The sequence below is a fragment of the Lampetra planeri genome, chromosome 31 (genome assembly GCF_965212315.1).
Source record: "Lampetra planeri chromosome 31, kcLamPlan1.2.h2, whole genome shotgun sequence".
In the NCBI taxonomy this organism is placed as follows: domain Eukaryota; kingdom Metazoa; phylum Chordata; class Hyperoartia; order Petromyzontiformes; family Petromyzontidae; genus Lampetra; species Lampetra planeri.
In genome coordinates this window covers 12,710,236-12,734,603 of record NC_136137.1, presented here as the reverse complement: position 1 = coordinate 12,734,603, position 24,368 = coordinate 12,710,236, and the positions used below count along the sequence as shown (strand labels likewise).

The following is a 24,368-nucleotide window of genomic DNA, read 5'->3' as shown; positions in this document are numbered from 1 at the left end:
AAGCCTGGCGGTCCTGTATATATTTTGATGTTTTTAGTCAATTACTCAGAGCAAACGGAGAAAACCCACGCGTGCGAGGGGGTCAACACACCATCCCATACAAATGAAAACAGATGAAGACAAATCCACTTGCTGTACTGCTATCTCCTGGCAAGTCAGGGTATGTAAATCTTGACACCCACAAGTAGTTTCACTACATTTGTGTAATCCACTAACCCGCATCTCCATGGTGCCAAATTACAGATGCCGGGAATTGGCTTGCGATCGTGAATCATAAAGGAGGTAAATAGATACACCCCAAATACACAGTGACTTGACACAGTGACGCAGTGACACTTGGTACACGGTTACACTGAGCGAGTGACACACCATGACAGTGATATAAAGTAACATAATGGGACATGGTGTCATAAACACACCCTGTGATACAGCATGACATGGAGCCACACACAGGAACACAGAGATAAACAGTGATAGCTTAATTCAGTGACAATGGTATGACTTAATAATGATGATAAAAAATAAGTGCTCACTGTTGTCTCTCAGTCGGTGTCTTTCGGTTCTTGGCAATGATGTTGATGATGTTGAGTTCTCTTCCTGCTGAGACTTCATGACACGAAAAATTCATTAAACACAAAAAAAAACAGAAAAGAAAAATAGAAAATATTTAAAGTGCAAATGGTGGAATTGGAAAGAAATAATTTGGGGAACTCATCAATGTGAAGCATAGTGTGGAAAACACTTTTTTAATACCATGGTTTTAAAGGGCCCTCAAAAAGGCTTTATTTTATAGGGCTTATATAGAAAAAATGCATATTTAGAGGTATTTCCTTTTCACGTCCTTTTAATAATTAAGCAACTATAACTCAAGAACCATAACTCTGACATAACTCAAGACGTTGGATTTGAGCTAATGGTGGACCATTACAGCTCAGGAAGATATTGCTCACTCTTGGGACACTGAGATAGGTCCTAACTGAGTACAATAGTGTGATTCATCACATATGTTGAAAGTGCTACAGCCTTCAATGTTATGATAAACACTACCATGTCTGCTTGGATAAATTTTCCTGTTTTCTTTGTACTCCTGGATTCCTTCAGGCAGATGACATCTCTTGCACAGTGATATCACCTCAGTTTAACACGTAGGCTTTGAGATTACCTCATTGGAGGTTGCACGCAACTCCTCGTATTCAGAAACATATTCAGGTGGCAGTATTGAAACATGAGACGATGTTGTCATTAGTCTGTTTCTATGTGAGTTTGCCAAGCTAAGAAAAAAAAACTGTTTCATTTTGATTTCAACATCTGCTTTTCTTCCTTCACGAAGAGCAACACCCTGGAGTTTAAAATTATTTGCTGCTGCAGGAGCTAATCCCATACATCCTGCTTATCCTCTACTGCCCGGTGCTTCATCGTGCAACAAAAGGGCTTAAGGAATGGTTGGTAGAGTCATGGTGGAGATTCATTGACAGTTCAGCCAATTAAATTAGGGCATCTCTAATTAATGCCGATGCAGTCAATAATTTCAGAAGAATTCTGTATTTGCTGTGTGTTTTGCTGCCTCTTCTTGTGTCTGCTGTTGCTGAACTGAAGTAACCATGCAAGACAGAATAAAGAAGCCAAACTGCTTTGACAATGTGATCACGAGATGCTACCCACCACATGCCAAGAACTCTGCCGATTGTCGTAAAGGTGATTGCTAAGCTGTCCACAATTAAAGTAGTTTCATGTCAAATCACTGCCTAGAAAGATGACAATCTTCAATCTTAATGAAATTGGCAGAGTTGGAGGTACCACAAAGACATGGTAATATTCTAAATTATAGGTCAGTGGAATAAAAGTCTTCCAAGTTATGGGTCAGAATACAATGTTTTGGGTGCCATAGAAGTAAAGTTCAAAATTACAAGCCACACCTTTATTTTTAGAGCTACAGAGAAAACCAAGAGACCAATGGAAAGGTATCTTTCAGTTCTTTCCATGGATGACATAAACAAATTACATTACTATAAAAGAGTAATGATTATTTTGCACTCATTTGTGTTTTATGACACCGACCAATTGTCCAAAATTGGAATTTAAAAAATGTGAAAAAAAACATCCCCAGACCCTCAGCAATATTTACACGATTGGAACTTCCTTTGCCAGTAGCAAAATATGATAATTGTTTTTTTACCCTTTTATCTGGCAACAAAACTGACACCTTTTACAAGGAGTCATGTTTGCATTGACCACAATACCTGCGGTCTAAATGCAAACAAAAAACACAACTTTAATAATGTGTGCACTGTCCTTGAAATTGATTGGTCCACACCCGAGACAGCTTTTCTTAGAGCCTACTCTCACATGGTGATGGACCAGATGGCGCCAAAAGGCGCACCACTTTTCATAGTAATCATATTTTATGACGTATGCCACATATATTGAAATGGATCGAAAAAGCTGAAGAGAGATTTCGAAAAATAAGGAAGTTACAGCTTTAAATGTGTAAATTGCCTCCTCAGGCAACAGAAAAAGATAAAATATTCAAAGCCTCAATATGGAAGCTATTTGATTCTCTGACTTCAAATAAAAATGTAAAATGCTTCTATGGTACCTTCAAGTATACAAATTTCATAAAAGATGGATAAAAACACATTTTTTTTTATATATTTTGAGTGACCAGACAAGAAATTGCCCATTGGCCAAACATCCCAATTCTGAAAAATGACCTGCAACTTACATAATTTGTATTACACAAAGTAACATCACCCACAAATACAAAAATCTTGGAAGCACCTGAATAAAAGTGAGTCTTGAGACTCAATGACACTTTTCTGGGTAAACAAGTGTCATAATAATAGTACGACAATGGAGTGGTGCAGGCAAGCTCCAGATGGGGTTAACGTTCACCTGGGGGTCACGGCGTGGTCGCAGGCTGCGTCCTCTTTCCCACGACTCCATCTTCTGCTTTTGTCGCTCCTCCTCCAGCTAGACAGGAAACCCATAGACAAAGACATAAATACACATATACGCATACACAAAATGACAGGCATAAATAAACGTGGACAAGCTAACTTCGCTTTGCGTGAGCCCGTAGAACGCTGATTCATTGTAGCACTCGTCCTGGAGAAAATGTTTACGATAAAAAAAATTAAGAACATCCAATAATTTAAAAAGCGCTTACGAGTGTAAACATGCAGCGCTAGCCGAAGAAACGCACCCACCATCATCTTTGTTTACATTTGCTAAGCCAATGAGAGCCAAACATTTTAGACCTATGATGTCTGGAAAAAGGCCTGCAAGTGTTAGTGCTGAAAATGTGACCAGTGTCAAGGATCACTTTGGATGTTAAAATGCCAGTGATAAGGTGAGTCTGAGGCGGGTGAGCTTCAGGTCGATGTGGGTCGTGTCAGGTGGATGCACTAGTGAATACAGTACATAATACTGAAAAGTTGTATTACTTATACTGGTAGGAACCTCCTGGTTACACCAGCCCACAGGGGATTATTGTGTCCGTTCGTCTGTCGTGCAGGGAGGGGCTGGGTGGGGAGGGAGGGGCTGGGTGGGGGGGGGGCTGGGTGGGGAGGGGCTGGTCACCCTGTGGTGCCCTTATAAAACTCAACGTTTAACCTACTCACGCCGGCTTGTGCCCGCCCTCACAGTCGGGCATATTTGCGGAATACACCACGCCGCCGTTGACCCTGGCCATTGACCGAGCAACCCAACGTTCCTACCAGCTCCATCCGCAGGAATGTGTAAAAATGTTTACCATCTGTATTATTATTAGCACTATTACTGACACCTCTGATATATTGCTCATACATAAAAAATAACACTACCGGGATTGCATCCCCATATATATACATAATGGTATAATGAACCCTTTAAGCGCCAAATCAATTTTCGCTGAATTTTGCAGGAACACAATTTCAGCACTAAGAAAAGTCTAAGTGTACATATATTCATACATATACACAAAGAGGATGACAGGCATAAACAAACAAAACAAATACTTGTACATGAATGTAAAGTAAATGACAGGTATAGACAAACATATAGACAATAGCAACTTTTATTCGCCACTATGTATGTATAACTTCTTTCACACCGTACGTAGCCAACCGCGCAAATCAGAGGTGAAGAGGAAGGACAACAATAACTGGCGGTGACATCACCATGGCGCTTGTGCCAGGCTAGGTGCACTTTGAGGCCATGTAAGTGTCAAAGGCTCACTGATAGTAGGTCATGAGGCAGACTCATATCTCCTTGTTAATTAACGTAGATGACCGACAGATGCTCCACCTGTGCTCCCTACTGTGCCAACTTCCTGTGTTCGCCGCCTGGTGCTCCACTCGTTGTCGCTCCTCCGCTCTCCATTGTTGGTGGAGGGTGACCAACTGCCCAGTCACATCCTGTACGAACCTCCTTCAAAGAGGCTGATCTTGACACCACTGGTACCATTCATTCTTTGAAAAGTCTGCTCAGCTCCAAGTCCTCCTCTACCGCATCAGCTCTTCTCTAGCCCATGCCGTGCTCATTTCGCCCCCTCTATCAGACAAAAGAGAAGCTGCTTAGGTATGCTGTGGCTGGGCATGCGAGCGACATGACCCAACCAACACAGTCGCCTACCAGAAGAGTTCACCGATGGGATTGTTTCCAGATCTTTAAAGTATCTGTGAGCTCCTCCCACAATCCAGCCTAGTAACTAAACCCAAAATGGGCCATAAGCAGGCTATCTTGAATGTTTAAAAATGGCACAGATGTCCCTTTAAAAGGGTCCACTTTCACAAGCAAAGAGAAGGGAGGGCATTCGTGTAGTTGTGAAAACCCAAAGCTTCATATAGCGCAATAGGTCAAGTAGCTACCATATTGCATTACGCAGCTGTTAACAAGATGCTGCTAAACTAATTCGGATTGAGACCTCCGCTGTCAAACCAGAACTGGTCATAAGTATACTACCCAGATACAAAAACTTCTCCACTCGCTCTACAACTGCTGTGGAGTATTTTGTGGCATTAAATACCCAGACAAGTGTTTTTTTGCTGTGACTGATGATAATGGCACACTCCAGCTTAAGCAGTAGTGGCACCGAACTATAAGCATACCTAACCTGGTTGACCAGAGCAATTCCTGACCCGCAGCTGAGCATCAGTTGTGTACGGTAACTATATAAACATTTGCTAGAGTCATTGATACTTTTCGTTAGCCAAGTCACTAGTGCTCGTGTAGCGAGTCCAACTGAGTCGCAGACGTTATCTCGGGAGCAACACTATTTATTACACATTAACACGCAACACAACACGATCTACACTCCGGTCTCGAATACCCATCTAACCACGCTACGGCAGAACTAGAGTTGGTTCGCTATCCCAGTCCGGACCACAAACGGGGTCCCGGACCGCGAGGCGAGAGGCTTTTTGTCCCCGACGTGGATCTTCGTAACACCAGCACACTAAGAACCTCGAGCTCCTAACGAGGCCCTTGTTATATGTCCCCGGGCTGGGGCTGGCTCCGCCCTTCGCCCCGCCTACCTTCCAGGTCTCTCGAGCTCCTTCTCGAAGGTTTCCGAGAGCTCCTTTGGACCACGTGACCGCTCCACGGCCCCGGTCCACCGGTGGCCCCCCTCCAATATCATCCAGTCACATGACAGCAGGTCAACCAGCGTATCATGCCCCAAGGTAACCCTGGCTGGCCGACGCTCCCTCTCGCTCCCTCACCGGGAGCCCGCACCACACACTGCTCGCGGTGCCTCCGCGCTAACCAGCGCTCACCCAAGCTCCGCTAGGGCTGGTACTACATCCTGTAACCTGGGCTGCCCGTAATGACAACACATTACCGGCCGTGGCTTTGCAAGCCCCGGCACCATACAGTGACAAGCACAGTCACTACACTCGTATGGTGGGTTAAGTTGTGTGAGCATAAGACAACTTTTCATCTGACATTACTGGGGTTGCCCTTTAATTGTAGGCCAGTCAGCCTCCACACTTCCACACAGTAGCACAACTTCCAACAGCAATTCAGCCAGAGTATCTTATATGGAGTAACATCCAAACATACACCCACTCACACCTATGTCCTAGCGGTTTCCTGAACTCATACACTCTTGAATATGGCTACTTAAGGCTGTTTTGCCTATCAGCCCAGATATGGGGATGTCCCCACTATTAACCAGTCGTGTGAGTCACGCTGGGGTTCGCACTTTTGCTTCATTACCCTGGTCTCGGTGCGTCTTCAGGGTTCTGCGAGTATTTGAGACCCCTTAGGGCTTCCAACACCCCTTTGATCAGACACCCCCTTACACCACAGTATTCCCACTTACTCGTCTCCTTTGCACTCTATTAAATTGCACCCCTCACCATCACTAAATTTATGTGGCCTCGCATGCAAACCTTAACCACCTCGCCACTGTTTAGCTGTTCTAGCGATACAGTACACAGCAATCCCGAACCACCACTTCTTTACCATGCTGAGCAGTATAAAATTTTACTGTTAACAGCACAAACTTCTCCTCAGTGATCTTGACAAGGAATATTAAATGTCGACTTGCCAGGCACACCGTGGAGGGAGAGGCCCTGATAGTTCTTAAAATAAGTGCAGTCCCCTTCTGGAAAAGGAGACCACCAAGGCATCTTTCCAATCCTGCAGAACCCATCCTGTGGTCCAGAGGGTTGTAATTGTTATATTAGCCAACATGTACACAATCATCACCTTACCCTTAGCAGTTTGCTTGGGAGGTTATCTCAACCAGATTTGCTGCATCAAGTGAGGCAGGGATTCAAGATGCGAGCTCTTAAATACAAGTTAAGGGGGAGGAGAGGGGGGGAGCTTATCAGAATGTGGTAGCCAATGAATGGAACGTATCGGGAGGGGGGCGGGGCTAAAAGAGGGCACGAGGTGCTCGTAGGCGTCGACGACGTGGACGTGTTTGTGCACAAGTCACTGTTGTTGCACATGATAACGTATTGGAAGGGGGGGGGGGCGGAGCTAAAAGAGAGCACGGGGTGCAAGTGTACGTGGACATGCCTGTGCACAAGCACCTGTTGATGCACATGATAGAAATGAACGAAAATGCCCATGTTTATACCAGTGTTGGCTGACAATAAAGAGAGTACTGTTAAACACTGGGGATGTTAACACTCGGTAAAGTAAAATAGTGCCTGTCAGATAAGATGGTCCAAAAATGTGTAGTTAAATCTTTTTTATATGGTTAATAACATCTTTCCATTGATTACTAAGTTTGTACCCATCATCACGGTTGAAATTATGTCTGTGTTTGTATATCTGAATGGCTTCGTGTACAAACCTTTGATGGTAGCCAGAGGGTTTGCAGAGCACGTCATGTCTCTGATCGTGTCCGCGAGCACAAGTCAGATTTGAAACACAGCAAAATTGAGTCTTCCGCCGTTGCCGATCATTGCTACAACGCGGTGGGCTCTCATGATAATGTTTTTTCTGAGACTAAGGTGCTCTGCAAACCCTCTGGCTACCATCAAAGGTCTGTACACGAAGCCATTCAGATATACAAACACAGACATAATTTCAACCGTGAGGATGGGTACAAACTTAGTAATCATTGGAAAAATGTTATTAACCATGTAAAAAATATTTAACTACACATTTTTGGACCATCTTATCTGACAGGCACTATTTTACTTTACCGAGTGTTAACATCCCCAGTGTTTAACAGTACTCTCTTTATTGTCAGCCAACACTGGTATAAACATGGGCATTTTCGTTATTTTCTATCATGTGCATCAACAGGTGCTTGTGCACAGGCATGTCCACGTACACTTGCACCCCGTGCTCTCTTTTAGCTCTGCCCCCCCTCTTCCAATACGTTATCATGTGCAACAACAGTGACTTGCGCACAAACACGTCCACGTCGTCGACGCCTACGACCACCTCGTGACCTCTTTAAGCCCCCCCCCCCTCCCGATACGTTCCATTCATTGGCTACCACATTCTGATAAGCTCCCCCCCCCCCTCTCCTCCCCCTTAACTTGTATTTAAGAGCTTGCATCTTGAATCCCTGCCTCACTTGATGCAGAAAATCTGGCTGTGACGGTCCCACCTGATGACGGAGACTTATGTTGCCTCCGAAACGTCGTGATTTGTATTTTATTTTTATTAATTTTAATTTCATTTTTTACCTACGTGACTTTACCGAAAGAACTAAGAGTATGAATCCTTGCAGTCACGAAAGCTTCAAATCTAGAATTAAGGTTATCTCAACCCAGTGATTTTCCGGGTATCAGGCTCTGGATAGCTCTTTGTACTTCAACTGATGGTACATCAGTTAGCCTCTCACAGGGAGTGGCTACTTCCTCAAATATGAGGCACCGCAGCCCCAGTAGGGTCAATTATAACCTTACATAACATGTTTTTTGGGTTAGATCGCGTAAATTTACACGATCTAACCCAAAACACCTCTTTTATGGATATTGATTACAAAAGCCTACGTGTTAAACTCAAACCTACCTTGTCCCATAATGGTATCTGGGCTGCAGGGTTCCCCCCCCCCAGGTCATTAAAGAAATGCTCAGAAAATCAGTATATCTGTTCGTGGAGATTGGATAACCACTCTTTACCTTCAGGAGGTAACATGCACATGTGCATAAACACCCACACAGAAAAAAATTACAGGCCTGGACAAACACAAAGACAATGAGGGACAGGTATTGACAAACACACTATACATACATGCTAACTTGCTTAAAGACATATACCAAAATAAAACATTTTTAGAAAGAGATATAAAAATATATTTGATTCATTAGCCCCTGAAAACATAGAATGACAGACAATCCAGTTTGTCGCAGTTTGGTCAAGTTCTATGATATAGAAATGTGGCCTGGGCTCTCATAAAACAAAGACATTTTTAGACGGAAGCCCAAATCCCAATATATATTTATCATGCTAAATAGTGCTGAAAAAACACCTTTCATATCTGAGGCAGGCACCGTCTGCTCCGGCAGGCACAGTCTGCTCCTGTTTGCACTCGGCAACAGATATTTTTCAAGAAATTAAACCACGTTTAAAGCTACTCCAATACACGGGTGCACAGAAATACACAGAGGCCGGGCCAGTTATGTTGTGAGCGCACCTGCTTCACCCGGGCCTGGTGTTCGGCGGCACGAACGTCAAGTTCTTGCTGCATGCGGATTCGGGAGAGTTCCATAGCGGAGTGCATGTTCATAAGAAGATCTGAACACACATACATACGTAAACATATATTAGAATGGTCCTTATATTTCAAAGTAAGTTTCATGATTGGGAGCACTCTGTGGATTGTTTCTTGTTGCTGACTTGCACACAATCACAACATTTCAGCCCAGTTGAAGGATGTTCAGGGGTCCGTTCCGAGTTTTGACGTTTCACGCTATGGTTTTCAAATTGGAAATTTCGACCATTTTTGGGAGAATTCTAGAACAAGCTCAAACATTCTGGAATGTTCTGGATACTTCTTGAATAAACCTTAACTTTCGATAATAAAGTAGAAATGTATGGGTTAGGTGGAAAATCCATGAGATTAGCTGGAGTAATTTGGAACATTCTGGAATGTTCTGGAACACCCTGCAGCATTCCAGCATGTAACATTTCGTTCCAGGAGCGTTCCTCCAGGGTGTTCTAAAACATTTCAAATTGTACAAAAATTAAGTTGCTGGCAGGATATACAAACACCCTGCTTCACCCCTAGAGAACTATTAAAAGTGAAGTAGTGACCGTAACATGACCATGAAACCATTTTTGACTTTGAATTGGCTGAGTTGACTAAGATTTGGTGAATAAATCATGCACAAGTGTCCATAAAATAGCTTCTTTGCCTGAAGCATTGAGCAGATTATACAACAACTAAGTGGCGGTGATGTCACCATGGCACTTGTGCCAGACTATGTGCACGTTAAGGCCACATGAAGTGTTGAACGCTCGCTGGCAAGGAGGTCAAGGACAGACCCAGGTGTCATGGGTTGACTGACTGAGATAACTGGCCACCTTGCTGTGCTTTAGGCGCCCGGCACTCCGCTCGTTGTTGTGAGCATTGCTTATCTCCCAGAGGTCGCAATCGGGTACCCGATACCCGTACCCTACACGATACCCTGCTACCCGTACCCAGCCGGGTACGGGTACCCGTTTGCGACCCTGGTGTGGCCGGGTACGGGTACGGGTAGGCCGTGAGTCACCGGTGAGTAACCGTTTGTCACTCATTTCCCAACGTCTTGTCTCTTCTCACAATTCAAGTTCCTAGAATCAACCCACCGGCGCCTGCAACATGGCTTCATCCCAGAGGTCGCAATCGGGTACCCGATACCCGTACCCTACCCGATACCTGGCCGGGTACGGGTACGGGTACCCGTTTGCGACCCTGGTGCGGTCGGGTACGGGTAAGGAATCAAAACCCGTTTGCGACCTCTGTTCTCTCCCCTCCGTTGTTGCTGGAGGGCGACTGCCTTTATATGCCCAGTAGCGTTCTTCACGAGCCTCCTCCACAGAGGCCGAACGTGACAGTGCTGATACCCGTCATCGGCAAGTCCACTTAGCTCCACATCCTCTTGTACCAAATCACTCCATCTCTTCTATAGCCCATGCCACGCCCCTTTTAGCCCCCTCTATCCGATTGAACAAAAGCTGTTTAGGCATGCGGTGGCTGGGCATGCGGGCGACATGACCCAACCAACGCAGACTTGCCTGCCGGAGTTCACCGATAGGACTTTGTCCAGATCTTTCAAGGATTTGTGAGATCCTCACACAATCCAGCCTGGTTAAACTCAGGATGGATCATAGACAGGCCAGCCTACATGTTTTTAACTGGTGAAGATGTTCCATTAGGGAGATCCACATTTCGCAAGGATCGAGAAGGGAGGGCATGACCGTGGCCGAGAAGACCTGAAGCTTCGTGCGGAGCGACTGACCAATTAGCTTCCACACAGCATTATGCAGCCGATGGAAAGATGCGACCCGGTTGATTCAGAGTGAGACCTCTGTTGTCAAACAGAGGTCACACTTCCGAGGTATGGAAAATTCTCCATTTTCTCCACAACTGCCCCATCACCAATTGGGAGTTGTGGAGATGGAGTGTTTGATGGCACAAAATACCCAGGCAGATGCTTAGTTTTGGTGGGCTGATGATAAGGCCCCACCTCTTAGTGGCATGCTCCAGGTTCAGCAGCAGCAACTCCTACTCTGCGTGAGGAGCAATCACCAAATCATCGGAATACGTAACATCGTTTATCAGAAGGAAGCCATCCCTTGAACAACTACTTGGCCGAATATAGGAATTGGTTTTACAGTTTCTGGCAATAAAACAGGTGTTAAGATGTTAAAACCCCAAACAGAAACCTTTTGCAAGGAATCATGTCTGTATTGACCACACATACTTGTGGTGAACATGCAAAAAAAACATTATCTGGTAATATGCTTATTCTTGGTTCTTTCGGTAAAGTCACGTAGATATAATTTTTTTAAATAATAAAAGCAAAAAACCCATGACGTTTCGATCGCAACACAAGCGGTCTTTTTTAGGCGGAGCGAAAAGAGGGGGCAAGCCTCCAAATGCAACTGCTTATAAGGGTTTTCAAAGTGAGTGGGCGGGGGACTAGAGTTGCGAGGAGGAGAGCTGTGCGGTGTAAACAGCATGGGCGGGGCAGCCAGTGCTAATGTAGGAGTAGACAATGGGGGAAGGGGGTAGAGATAGGGGGAGAGAGAGGGGGGTAGAGATAGGGGGAGAGAGGGGGTAGAGATGAGGGTGGGGCATTGCAACTCACTATATGCTCTGGTAATATATTACCAGGTTCATTATCTATATAAAACGTTTGCCTGGTGAAGACAGGCTTTATTAACTAGTATATAAATACACAACTACAGAGATATATTGCGTTTTAAGGAAAGTCCTTAATTTGCCTTTAGCGCTAGGCTTGTATTGTTAGTCACGGCTTGGTTCAGAAATGGATGTGGCTCAAGTGACCCAGCTCAAAGCCATGCTTAAGTTGAGCTGGCTCTTATAACACTGGTCTACCGTTTTTTAGACGTCGTCTGCTTCAGAGATGAAATTTGCTGTTTATTATGGATGTTGATGTGCTGAACTCAAATATAACAATTAAAACTGATTGGCTACTGTTTCCAATATATAAACGTTTTTACATTTTACATCTAAGTACCCGGCATTGCCCGGGCGAAAATATAAATCAAAACTTCTCTTAAAAACCTTACATATACATACACAGATACTAAGCAATTGTGAAAGCCCGGTAGGACATCTGTCCATTTCTCCACCAACAAAATTATAAGAAGCTTGCAGAAGTCCAAAAAGTTATAGAAAGTGGGGTGTAAATAGTATCTAAAAGGTTTGCGAAAATTGTTGACCCTGCCCCCCCCCTCAGAAAATATATTTACCCCCACATAGGTATACATACCTACACACCCTACATACAACAGAGTAAGTAGTATCTATTGACTCTGTAGTTGTATCTACTGACTGTACAGTAGTATCTACTGAGCCAGTAGTAGCTAATAACTGTTTAGTAGTATTTACTGACTGTAGTAACTACTGACTGTAGTAGTATCTAGTGGCCCTACAATAGTATCTACCAACTCTATAGTAGTAACTACTAACTCTATAGAAGTATTCCTGCTGACTCTATAGTAGTATATACTGACTCTAAAGCAGTAGCTACTGACCGGATTATTATCTACTGACTCTAGCAGTATTTACTGACCGTAGTGGTTTATACTGTTTTAGTATCTACTAACTCTATATAGCAGTATCTACCAACTCGATAGCAGTATCTACTATCACTACAGCAGTGCATACCGACTGTGGTGGTACCTGCTATCACTACAGCAGTGCATACCGACTGTGGTGGAACCTATCACTGCAGCAGTGCATGCTGACTGTAGTGGTTTCTGCTTTCACTACAGCAGTGCATACCGACTGTGGTGGTACCTGCTTTCACTACAGCAGTGCATACGGACTGTGGTGGTACCTGCTATGATTACAGCAGTGCATACAGTGGTGGTACCTATCATTACAGCAGTGCATACTGTGGTGGTACTTGCTTTCACTACAGTAGTACATGCTGACTGTATAGCAGTATATATCGACTCTATAGCACAAACTACTAACCTGACAGAGTGCCGTGGTGAGGCCTAGTCCCGTGCAAAGCCCCCGGCCTCGCCTAGATTGCCCAGCCGGCCGAGGCTGGGGGTTGGGCCGCTACCCCTGCCCCCCCCCACCATCCCCCCGCCCACACTACAATAATACTATCTAAGCGCTATAATATTGGTATCTACCAGCCCTGTAGTAGTAAGTGCATACATTGGGGTCGGGGGGGGGACATTTTGATGAATTTTCCTCAGCGTTGCGTGTATTTTTTTTGCATTTTGAACGCGAAGGAGAAATCCCACTCTCCCTCCACCGATGACCAGAGGTCGCAAACGGATTTTGATTCCTTACCCGTACCCGACCGCACCAGGGTCGCAAACGGGTACCCGTACCTGGCCTGGTACGGGTAGCCAGGTATCGGGTAGGGTACGGGTATCGGGTACCCGATTGCGACCTTTGTCGATGACGCACGTGCATTGCCAAGGGCAACCCCCGGGCAGCTTGAGAGGTGCGAGGAAATAATTAAATAAATATAAATAGCACTCTATTGTAAATTTTACTACTTTAAAGTTTACGGATGGAAAAACAAAATAGCGCTGGCTCACCAGGGGGCTTACGGCGTGGTACCCGGCTACTTTTTTTTTTAAACGTTAACCCCACGGTTCGCGAGCCAAATCCTTCGCAAGTTGCGTGTACACAGACAAATGGACAGACAGACGGACAGACAAAAATGCCTTTTATTGGTAAGAAAGAGTTTTCCTCTTAAATTGTCAAACTTGGTCTTTTCATGTGTTTATGGTTGCTTTACCTGATAACATGTCACCTGTCCTGTTCATGTAACACTTAAAAAAATCAGCAAAATGGTTGTATTATGAAATTGAATTATGAAAAAAAAGGCAAAAAACTATTATGTATATCTAACCTATATAATTCATTTTTTGTCTGTCCGTCCGTCCGCCCATCCGTCTGCATACGCTCCCTACCGGGGGATTTAGCTCTCGGACCGTGGGGTTCGGCGAGATTACATTTTGCAGGTGGGCACGACCCCGGCCCCGCGGTAAACTTAGGCATTTCCGATTTTTCGTCTCTAAACTTTAAATCGGACCGATTATCGATTTAGTGCGATTTCTTGTTATTTATTTATTTAACGCTTTATTTATTTATTTACTATCGCCGGCCGGCGCGGACCACGGCGGTTGCCCCTGGCAACGGGTAGCAACGCATTCGCTGCGAGGTGGACGCCATTTTGAATTCCCGTTAAAAATATGCGCACGCATTAACACGCGATTCTGAGGTAAATTCATCACAGTTTCACGTCCTCTTCACTCCCCCCCCACCCCAATGTGTGCAATTACTATTATAGGGTCGGTAGATAATAAAATTATAGCGATTAGACAGTATTATTGTAGCGCGGGGGGGGGGGGGTTAACGGCCCCAGCACCCAGCCTCAGCCGGGTGGGCAATCTAGGCGAGGCCGGAGGCTCTGCACGGTACTAGGCCTCGACACGCAACTCTGTCAGGCGACGACTTTGTGGTATAAACTCGATATACCCAGCGTTGCCCGGGGGAAAAATACATTTAAAATCTTCTGAAGACTTTAAAACATAACATCCCAATGAAAATACAACTGTGTAATTAAAACTCTAAACCCGACCGCGCCAAGAATCGATTCTCTGAATCGCGAAAAGGAATCGAAGGTTGTAGATTCATTTAGAATCACCTTATTTCCGTTTAATATAAGTTGGTTATAGAGTTGATATAAACTGCTACGAATGGGAAATATCCGGCGTTGACCGGGGCTAAAATATAATTAAAAACTCCTGAAAACTTTAAAACATAACATAACAATGAAAATAAAACTCTGTAATAAAAAATGGAAACCTCCTATGCGCCAGGAATCGATTCTTTGAATCGCGCAAAGGAATCATCGAAGGTTGTAGATTCCTTTAGGATCGCCCTTAACATGTGGTGAGGGAGAGAGTGGTGAGGGAGAGAGTGGTGAGGGGGGAGAGTGGTGAGGGGGAGAGTGGTGAGAGGGAGAGTGGTGAGGGGGAGAGTGGTGAGGGGGAGAGTGGTGAGGGGGAGAGTGGTGAGGGGGAGAGTGGTGAGGGGGAGAGTGGTGAGGGGGAGAGTGGTGAGGGGGAGAGTGGTGAGGGGGAGGTTGAGTGGTGAGGGTGAAGTTGAGTGGGGAGGGTGAGTGGCGGTTGTTAGTGGTGATTAGTGAGGGGTGAGTGGTGAGGGTTAGTGGTGAGCATGAGTGGTGAGGGTGAGTGTTGAGCGTGAGTGGTGAGGGTGAGTGGTGATTGTTGAGGGTGTGATTGGTGAGGATGAGTGGTGAGTAGTGAGGGTGAGTGGTGAGGGTGAGTGGTGAGGGTGAGTGGCGGTTGTGAGTGGTGATTAGTGAGGGGTGAGTGGTGAGGGTGAGCGTGAGTGGTTAGGGTGAGTGGTGAGGGTGAGCAGTGAGGGTGAGCAGTGAGGGTGAGTGGTGATTGGTGAGGGTGTGATTGGTGAGGATGAGTGGTGAGTGGTCAGGGTGAGTGGTGAGGGTGAGTGGTGAGCGGTGAGGGTGAGTGTTGAGGGTGAGTGGTGAGTGGTTAGGGTGAGTAGTGAGGGTGAGTGGTGAGCGTGAGTGGTGAGTGGTGAGCGTGACTGGTGAGGGAGAGTGGTGAGGGAGAGTGGTGAGGGAGAGTGGTGAGGGAGAGTGGTGAGGGTGAGTAGTGAGTGGTGAGGGTGAGTGGTGATTGGTGAGGGTGAGTGGTGAGGGTGAGTGGGGAGGGTGAGTGGCGGTTGTTAGTGGTGATTAGTGAGGGGTGAGTGGTGAGGGTGAGCGTGAGTGGTGAGGTTGAGTGGTGAGCAGTGAGGGTGAGTGGTGATTGGTGAGGGTGTGATTGGTGAGGATGAGTGGTGAGGGTGAGTAGTGAGGGTGAGTGGTTGTTGTGAGGGTGAGTGGTTGTTGTGAGGGTGCGAGGTGAGGGTGAGTGGTAAGAGTGAGTGGTGAGGGTGAGTGACGGTTGTGAGAGGTGATTAGTGAGTGGTGAGGGTGAGTGGTGAGGGTTAGTGGTGAGGGTGAGTGGCAGTTGTGAGTGGTGATTAGTGAGGGGTGAGTGGTGAGGGTGAGTGGTGAGGGTGAGTGGTGAGGGTGAGCGGTGAGGGTGAGCAGTGAGGGTGAGTGGTGATTGGTGAGGATGTGATTGGTGAGGATGAGTGGTGAGTGGTCAGGGTGAGTGGTGAGCGGTGAGGGTGAGTGTTGAGGGTGAGTGGTGAGCGGTGAGTGTTGAGGGTGAGTGGTGAGTAGTGAGGGTGAGTGGTGAGCGTGACTGGTGAGTGGTGAGGGTGAGTGGTGAGGGAGAGTGGTGAGGGAAAGTGGTGAGGGTGAATGGTGAGGGTGAGTGGTGAGGGTGAATGGTGAGGGTGAGTGGTGAGGGTGAGTGGTGATTGGTGAGGGTGAGTGGTGAGGGTGAGTGGCAGTTGTGAGTGGTGATTAGTGAGAGGTGAGTGGTGAGGGTGAGCGTGAGTGGTGAGGGTGAGGTTGAGTGGTGAGCGGTGAGGGTGAGCAGTGAGGGTGAGTGGTGAGGGTGCGATTGGTGAGGATGAGTAGTGAGGGTGAGTGGTTGTTGTGAGGGTGAGTGGTGAGGGTGAGTGATGAGGGTGAGTGGTAAGAGTGAGTGGTGAGGGTGAGTGACGGTTGTGAGAGGTGATTAGTGAGTGGTGAGGGTGAGTGGTGAGGGTTAGTGGTGAGCATGAGTGGTGAGGGTGAGTGTTGAGCGTGAGTGGTGAGGGTGAGTGGTGATTGTTGAGGGTGTGATTGGTGAGGATGAGTGGTGAGTGGTCAGGGTGAGTGGTGAGGGTGAGTGGTGAGAGGTGAGGGTGAGTGTTGAGGGTGAGTGGTGAGTAGTGAGGGTGAGTGTGACTGGTGAGTGGTGAGGGAGAGTGGTGAGGGAGAGTGGTGAGGGTGAATGGTGAGGGTGAGTGGTGAGTGGTGAGGGTGAGTGGCAAGTGGTGAGGGTGAGTGGTGATTGGTGAGGGTGTGATTGGTGAGGATTAGTGGTGAGTGGTGAGGGTGAGTAGTGAGTGTGAGTGCTGAGCGGTGAGGGTGAGTGGTTGTTGTGAGGGTGAGTGGTGAGAGTGAGTGGTGAGGGTGAGTTGTGAGGGTGAGTGGTGATTGTTGAGGGTGTGATTGGTGAGGATGAGTGGTGAGTAGTGAGGGTGAGTGGTGACGGTGAGTGCTGAGGGTGAGTGTTGAGGGTGAGTGGTGAGGGTGAGTGGCGGTTATGAGTGGTGATTAGTGAGGGGTGAGTGGTGAGGGTGAGCGTGAGTGGTGAGGGTGAGCAGTGCGGGTGAGTGGTGATTGGTGAGGGTGTGATTGGTGAGGATGAGTGGTGAGTGGTCAGGGTGAGTGGTGAGGGTGAGTGGCGGTTGTGAGTGGTGATGGGTGAGTGGTGAGCGGTGAGGGGTGAGTGGTGAGGGTGAGTGGTGAGGGTGAGTGGTGAGGATGAGTGCTGAGTGGTGAGGGTGAGTGGTGAGAGAGTGGTTAGTTTTGAGGGTGAGTGGTGAGGTTGAGTGGTGAGGGTTAGTGGAGAGTGGTGAGTGGTGATTGGTCAGTGGTGCTTGGTGAGGATGAATGGTGAGTAGTGAGGGTGAAGTTGAGTGGTGAGGGTGAGTGGTGGTTGTGACGGTGAGTGGTGAGGGTGAGTGGTGAGGGTGAGTGGTGAGGCTGAATGGTGAGGGTGAATGGTGAGAGTGAGTGGTGAGGGTGAGTGGTGATTGGTGAGTGGTGAGCGTGAGTGGTGAGGGAGATTGGTGAGGGAGGTTGGTGAGTGGTGAGTTGTGAGGGTGAATGGTAAATAGTGAGTGGGAGTGGTGAGTGGTGAGGATGAGTGGTAAGGGTGAGTTCTGAGTGGTGAATGGTGAGGGTGAATGATGAGTACAGTCAATATGCACTGCTGTTATCATACCAGGTACCACCACCACAATATGTACTCCTCTCATCATAGCAGATACCACCACAGCAGTATGCACTGCTGTAATCATAGCAGGTTCCACCACAATATATGCACTGCTGTCATCATAACAGGTACCAACACAGCAGTATGCACTGCTGTAGTGATAGCAGGTACGACCTCAGTCGGTATACACTGCTGTAGCGATAGTAGATACTGCTATCGAGTTGGTAGATACCGCTATAGTAAATACTAAAACAGTCAGTATATACCGCTACAGTCAGTCAATACTGCTACAGTCAGTATATACTACTATACAGTCAGTACATACTACCACGGTGAGTAGCCACTAGAGTCAGTAGATACTATTATAGAGTGAGTAGATACTGCTATAGATTTTGTAGTTACTACTGTAGTAGGTTCGAATTAGGTGCACACACACGCAACTTGGAGGCAACACTATTTATTAAACGGTAAATAATATAACACTCTACATGAGGTGGTGACCACCTTCCTCAACTCACTAACACTCTGGAACACGACACAGACTGGACCAGGCAGGCATCGGCCTGCCTGGCCCAGGACGACGACTCGGGACTTGACGACCGAAGATGTCTTCACCTTGGAGTACAGTACAACAGCAGCCTCGCTCTGCGTTCACACCACGCTTATATTTGGTTTGGCGTGGCTGGCTCCGCCCCGGCGTGGCTGGCTCTCTTCAGGCCACGCCTCCCTTCCCAGGACACGCCTCACTTCCCCCACCTCTGGGAGGGTCCGGATCCCTCCACCACGTGACCCCCCAGGCACCCCCTTGGGGCCCCCAGCCTTCGTACGGGCCGACACAGTAGTGACCTTTCTCTGTCACTACATCACCCCCCCCTGTATAAACACACAGCCGTCCCCGGCTGTAACACAACTCTGAAACATCGAAAAGGTGTGCCTCCGAACCAACAACATCAATAAATGACCGGCAACCGATAAGAAATACAATCACGTAATATATACAGAATCGACGAGGGTAAAAGGGAACCGCACAGAAAACGGGGAATTAACAACAATTATACATGAAAACTGGCTAACCCACTTACGCTCCAGCACAGCCCCCCCCCCCCCCCCCCGTTAGAATCACGCATGCAATGACAGTCACCCGTTAGCACCCCCCCGCCTTTCCGACGTGGCGTCACAACTAGTAGCACGCGTCGGCCATATCGGGGGGGGAATTTCCATGTTACCACCCCACCGCCTTTCCGACGCGGCGTCACAACCAGTAGCACGCGTCGGCCATATCGGGGGGGGGGAATTTCCATGTTACCACCCCACCGCCTTTCCGACGCGGCGTCACAACCAGTAGCACATGTCGGCCATATCGGTGGGATTTTAACCCAGTCTCTCTCCAAGACTCGCATCGCAGCATATAGCTGTACCGACCGAGCTGAGACCCAGTCTCTCTCCAAGACTCGCATCGCAGCATATAGCTGTACCGACCGAGCTGAGACGACCCAGTCTCTCTCCAAGACTCGCATCGCAGCATATAGCTGTACCGACCGAGCTGAGACGACCCAGTCTCTCTCCAAGACTCGCATCGCAGCATATAGCTGTACCGACCGAGCTGAGACGAGCCAGTCTCTCTCAAAGACTCACATCGCAGCATATAACTGTACCGACCGAGCTGAGACGACCCATCGTTCACTCATTGCACAACATGCACCCTAACAACTGAGGGATACAGTCCCAACGTAACAGGACAACTCCACCTGAACCTTGCGAATCTCCAGCCCACTGTTTCAACGCACCTCCGAGTGTCTCACTCTCCGGGCCGTCAGGTCAAGCCATCAGACACAGCATGATGGGACCACACTCTCTGAGCCATGTGAGCGCACAGCCCACTTGGCTAGACAAGCCACGCAGTGTCTCGATCTCCGGGCTGTCAGGTCAAGCTGTCAGACAACATGACGGGACCACACTCTCTGAGCCATGTGAGCGCACAGCCCACTAGGCTAGACAAGCCACGGAGTGTCTCGATCTCCGGGCTGTCAGGTCAAGCCGTCAAGACACAGCATGACGGGACCACACTCCCCGAGCCATGTGAGCGCACAGCCCACTAGGCTAGACAAGCCACGGAGTGTCTCGATCTCCGGGCTGTCAGGTCAAGCCATCAGCCATTGCATGACGGGACCACAACGTTCATGTTAGACACGCAACACTCACTGGGCCATCCTGGTCAGGACCTGCGCCCCAAGATAAGTGACAGCCAGCACCACAATTACAAATCCCTGGCAGCATGTCACCATCGCAATTTAACACCATCACAACACATACAATTTGAATTATGATCCCCCACAGAACTGATCCAATGCCGAACAGGTACGCACAATTTGTGACGATCCCGAATATTCAATGGTCACAACAATACACCTCACATCCCGTATCCGTACACATCTCCGAGACTCGCATTGCAGCATGCAGCTGTACCAACCGAGTGGAGAGAGCAACGCAATTTGACAGCAATTAACGGAAACGCACCCCCGATCGATGTAGAACACAAGGGGCATTCCCGCACAAAATACATCATCTGTGCAACAACGGACAGGAGCCAACCAGTGAGGTTGAAACACACCGAACCTGTCATTTGAAAAACCCCTTCAACATTAACCATGGGACTCAGGGCATTCGAATTTTGAGAGCAAAACAATACACAAACCCCAAGAATCGCCGAATTGATTAATACAGTATATGCAGTATATGAATTTCGTACAGTCAATCATTTGGTGCAATGCTCCATCCAGTCCCCACATGGCAACACACACAATCACTACTCCAGACAATCCGTACATAGTAAATAATCACAAGCAAGTACCCAACAGTCCATACACTGTTAACAATTCCAAGCAAAGCTCCATACGGTCTGTACCTTGGCAAAAATGACGATCAAAGTTTCTTACAGTTACACGTGGCAATCACGAGCGAAACTCCATACAGTATACACAATAACAACGGCGATTTCGCAACAAAACGATGTAACAACACGAGTCATTAACACGGCAACATACAGGATATCAACGGAGCTCGGGACACCAACACGAATTAATCATTAACTACACCCCGAAGATACCGATCTCGACGCCGTAATTAACAGCAACACTTGTTACAAGCAGAAACCCCCATAGTCGCCGCGTCAATTTATCACGCACACAACCGGACGAACACGCTCCGCAACCCAGCGAGTTAAAAAAAAAAACACACGCGATCGCAACCCGGCGCACGTAAGATGGGTGAAGATTATTATTATTTTTTTTCTTGGGGCCGGGTGCTTGTCATGTCACGACTCGCCTGGCAAACTGTGAATAGTGGAGGGCGGCAAGGTGGAGCACTGGGACGGCCCGAAGAATCTTTCATGGTGAACACGGCCTGCTCTTGCGAACCCATCCACCTCTCGCGCTCGAGCTGAAGACTGGAACTCCCCCTCTGCAGGCGTTGATGTCGGCGGGAGCGGCATTTCAGCAGCAGGAGCGGCGTTCCCGCCGCCGAAATGGCGGGAGCGGCGCTTTGGCGGGAACCGCGCCCCGACCAGCCGCCGAAATGGCAGGAACCGCGTGGCCCGCATGGCCGGGCCTCCCCTGCCAGCCCCCGCAGCGACGATGGTGTCCTCTCCCCGCGGCTCCGTCGCTCCATTTCCGATGGCGGCGAAGCAGCAGTGTGGTGCCAGTCCCGCCGCTCCGCGCGCAGCGCCATCTCTCTCTCTCTCTGTCACCGGGGCTGCCATCCCCGGGGCTGTCCGAAGGATGGTCGTCACACCGTCCCCGTTGTACGAAGGCGTCCAGGTGAGTTGTATATTTGTTTTTCGTGTGCCCATTTTACTTCCCTAGGATAACACCTAGCAATATTTATTTTTCCAACTTCTGACGCCAAATGTAGTAGGTTCGAATTAGGTGCACACACACGCAACTTGGAGGCAACACTATTTATTAAACGGTAAATAATATAACACTCTACATGAGGTGGTGACCTTCCTCAACTCACTAACACTCTGGAACACGACACAGACTGGACCAGGCAGGCAACGGCCTGCCTGGCCCAGGACGACGACTCGGGACTTGACGACCGAAGATGTCTTCACCTTGGAGTAAAGTACAACAGCAGCCTCGCTCTGCGTTCACACCACGCTTATATTTGGTTTGGCGTGGCTGGCTCCGCCCCGGCGTGGCTGGCTCTCTTCAGGCCACGCCTCCCTTCCCAGGACACGCCTCACTTCCCCCACCTCTGGGAGGGTCCGGATCCCTCCACCACGTGACCCCCCAGGCACCCCCTTGGGGCCCCCAGCCTTCGTACGGGCCGACACAGTAGTGACCTTTCTCTGTCACTACATCACTATAGTCAGTGGATACAACTATAGAGTCAGCAGATACTATACAGTTAGTCGTTACGAGTATATAGTCGGTAGATACTACTGTAGGCCCAGTAAATACTACTATGGTCAGTAGTTATTACAGTCACTAAATACTACTACAGTCAGTAGCTACTACTGGCTCAGTAGATACTACGGTACAGTCAGTAGATACTACTACAGAGTCAATAGATACCACTTCCTCTGTTGTATGTAAGGTGTTGTTAGTATATATAACTACGAGGGGTAAAGATATTTTTTGAGGGGGGGGGGGGGGAGACCGCAATTTTCGGAAACCTTTTGACATCAACTATTTACCCCACACTTTCTACAACTTTTTGGACTTGTGAAAGCCTCAAATATTTGTTGGTGGAGAAATGTACAAACAGCCCACCGGGCTTTGACAATACCTTAGTATCTGTGTATATATATGTAAGGTTTTTAAGAAATATATTTTTCACCCGGGCAAAGCCGGGTACTTCCGCTAGTTGTATATAAGTACTTAGTTTAGTCCTTATTCAGTGTCTACTCGGCGCTTCTTGGCTTGTCTCTTGTCACTGTCCAGCAATAGTCTGCAGGCATTGATGGGCTCCATTTGCCCTGATATTATAATGGTCCCAACCACGCTCAGGGTTTCCATGAGCTGAGGCTCAGACGTGCAATGGCTGAGCTGCGTATGTATCTTTGAAAGCAACTGCGCGGCTCAAGCCAGAGCTGAGCCGTGTTAAGAGGCAAAGCCAGAGCAGGGCCGTGACTAAGAATACGGCCGTGACCAAAAATAAAGTGGTGTCGACTCATCGATTGGTAAAACCTGGGTTGCTGATGCTGGTGCTGCTGCTCCTGCCCCATCGCAGCCATGGGGTGGCTCGGCGCACAGTGAAGTAGAGAAGAGCGCAGAGCAGCAGCAGCGGCCAGCCAAAGCGAGCGAGCAGCTCCGACACTAACGCTCACAGACACAGAGGGGAGAGAGGCAGTGAGACACTCACTCACACACGTGGTACACGCAGCTCGCACTCGCGGGACACGCCGCTCACACTCGCGGGACACGCAGGACACACTCGCGATACACGCAGGACACACTCGCGGGACACGCAGGACACACTCGCGGCACACGCTCGCGGGACACGCGGGACACACTCGCGATACACGCGGGACACACTCGCGATACACGCGGGACACACTCGCGATACACGCGGGACACACTCGCGGGACACGCTCGCGGAACACGCGGGACACACTCGCGGGACACGCAGGACACGCGGGACACGCGGTACTCGCGGCTCCCACCCGCATCGCTGGCACCGCGTATCACCGCGGGTTCCTCGTTCCGCGGGTCCATCTTTCCTCCTCCACGTCACCACGCGGCTATGAGCGTTTACTCCGCACGCTGCTCTTTCGTCTAAAACGTCAACGTTCATAAACATATACAGTACGCCCCTTTAGTAAATACACATACACACATATAATAATCATACACACGCATTCATAAAACGTACACCAACCAGAGCGGCACGGACAGAGAGGCGTTGAGATTTAAACTTTAGAAACGTTTGACAATTTACTTTTAGAAAGTTCTTAATTGCCGCGTAATCTCGAATCGTGCCGCCGCGAATAACAAGATAGCGCCGGCTCGCAACCTCCACAGGACGAGGGAATTAATTCTGTCTGTGTTCTCTGTGCTCTCGAGCAGACATAAGCGCGTGTTTTCTCTGAACTGTAAACAAACTGACTACATTCATTCTTGATTTTAAGCTTTACATAACATATAACGTATTACCCGTTAAATAAGTATTTTGTAACATGTTGATTGACGGCAAGCCGATTATCATTTTGGTACAAATGGCAGCAAGTGCGTTATACGATGTAACGATATAATCTGAAGCTTTATTTAGATTGGAGAAATTCAATGAACTATGAAGCACAAAAATACTGTGGATTACATTTACAGTATCGGCCAAATATA

General features: G+C 47.9%; 1 protein-coding gene across 1 annotated transcript in view; it reads right to left on the bottom strand.

Moving 5' to 3' along the window:
• Positions 1-23,800, bottom strand: part of SELENOS (selenoprotein S) — a 31,975-nt gene extending 8,175 nt beyond the window's left edge. The window contains exons 1-5 of the mRNA XM_078609357.1: positions 23,693-23,800; positions 23,217-23,345; positions 9,086-9,186; positions 2,893-2,970; positions 534-606 (exon numbers count right to left, since the gene is read on the bottom strand). Coding sequence (XP_078465483.1) covers positions 534-606; positions 2,893-2,970; positions 9,086-9,186; positions 23,217-23,345; positions 23,693-23,744 — 433 coding nt within the window. The 5' untranslated portion in view covers positions 23,745-23,800. The remainder of the gene's footprint in view (positions 1-533; positions 607-2,892; positions 2,971-9,085; positions 9,187-23,216; positions 23,346-23,692) is intronic.
• Between the last annotated feature and the right edge of the window lie 568 nt (positions 23,801-24,368).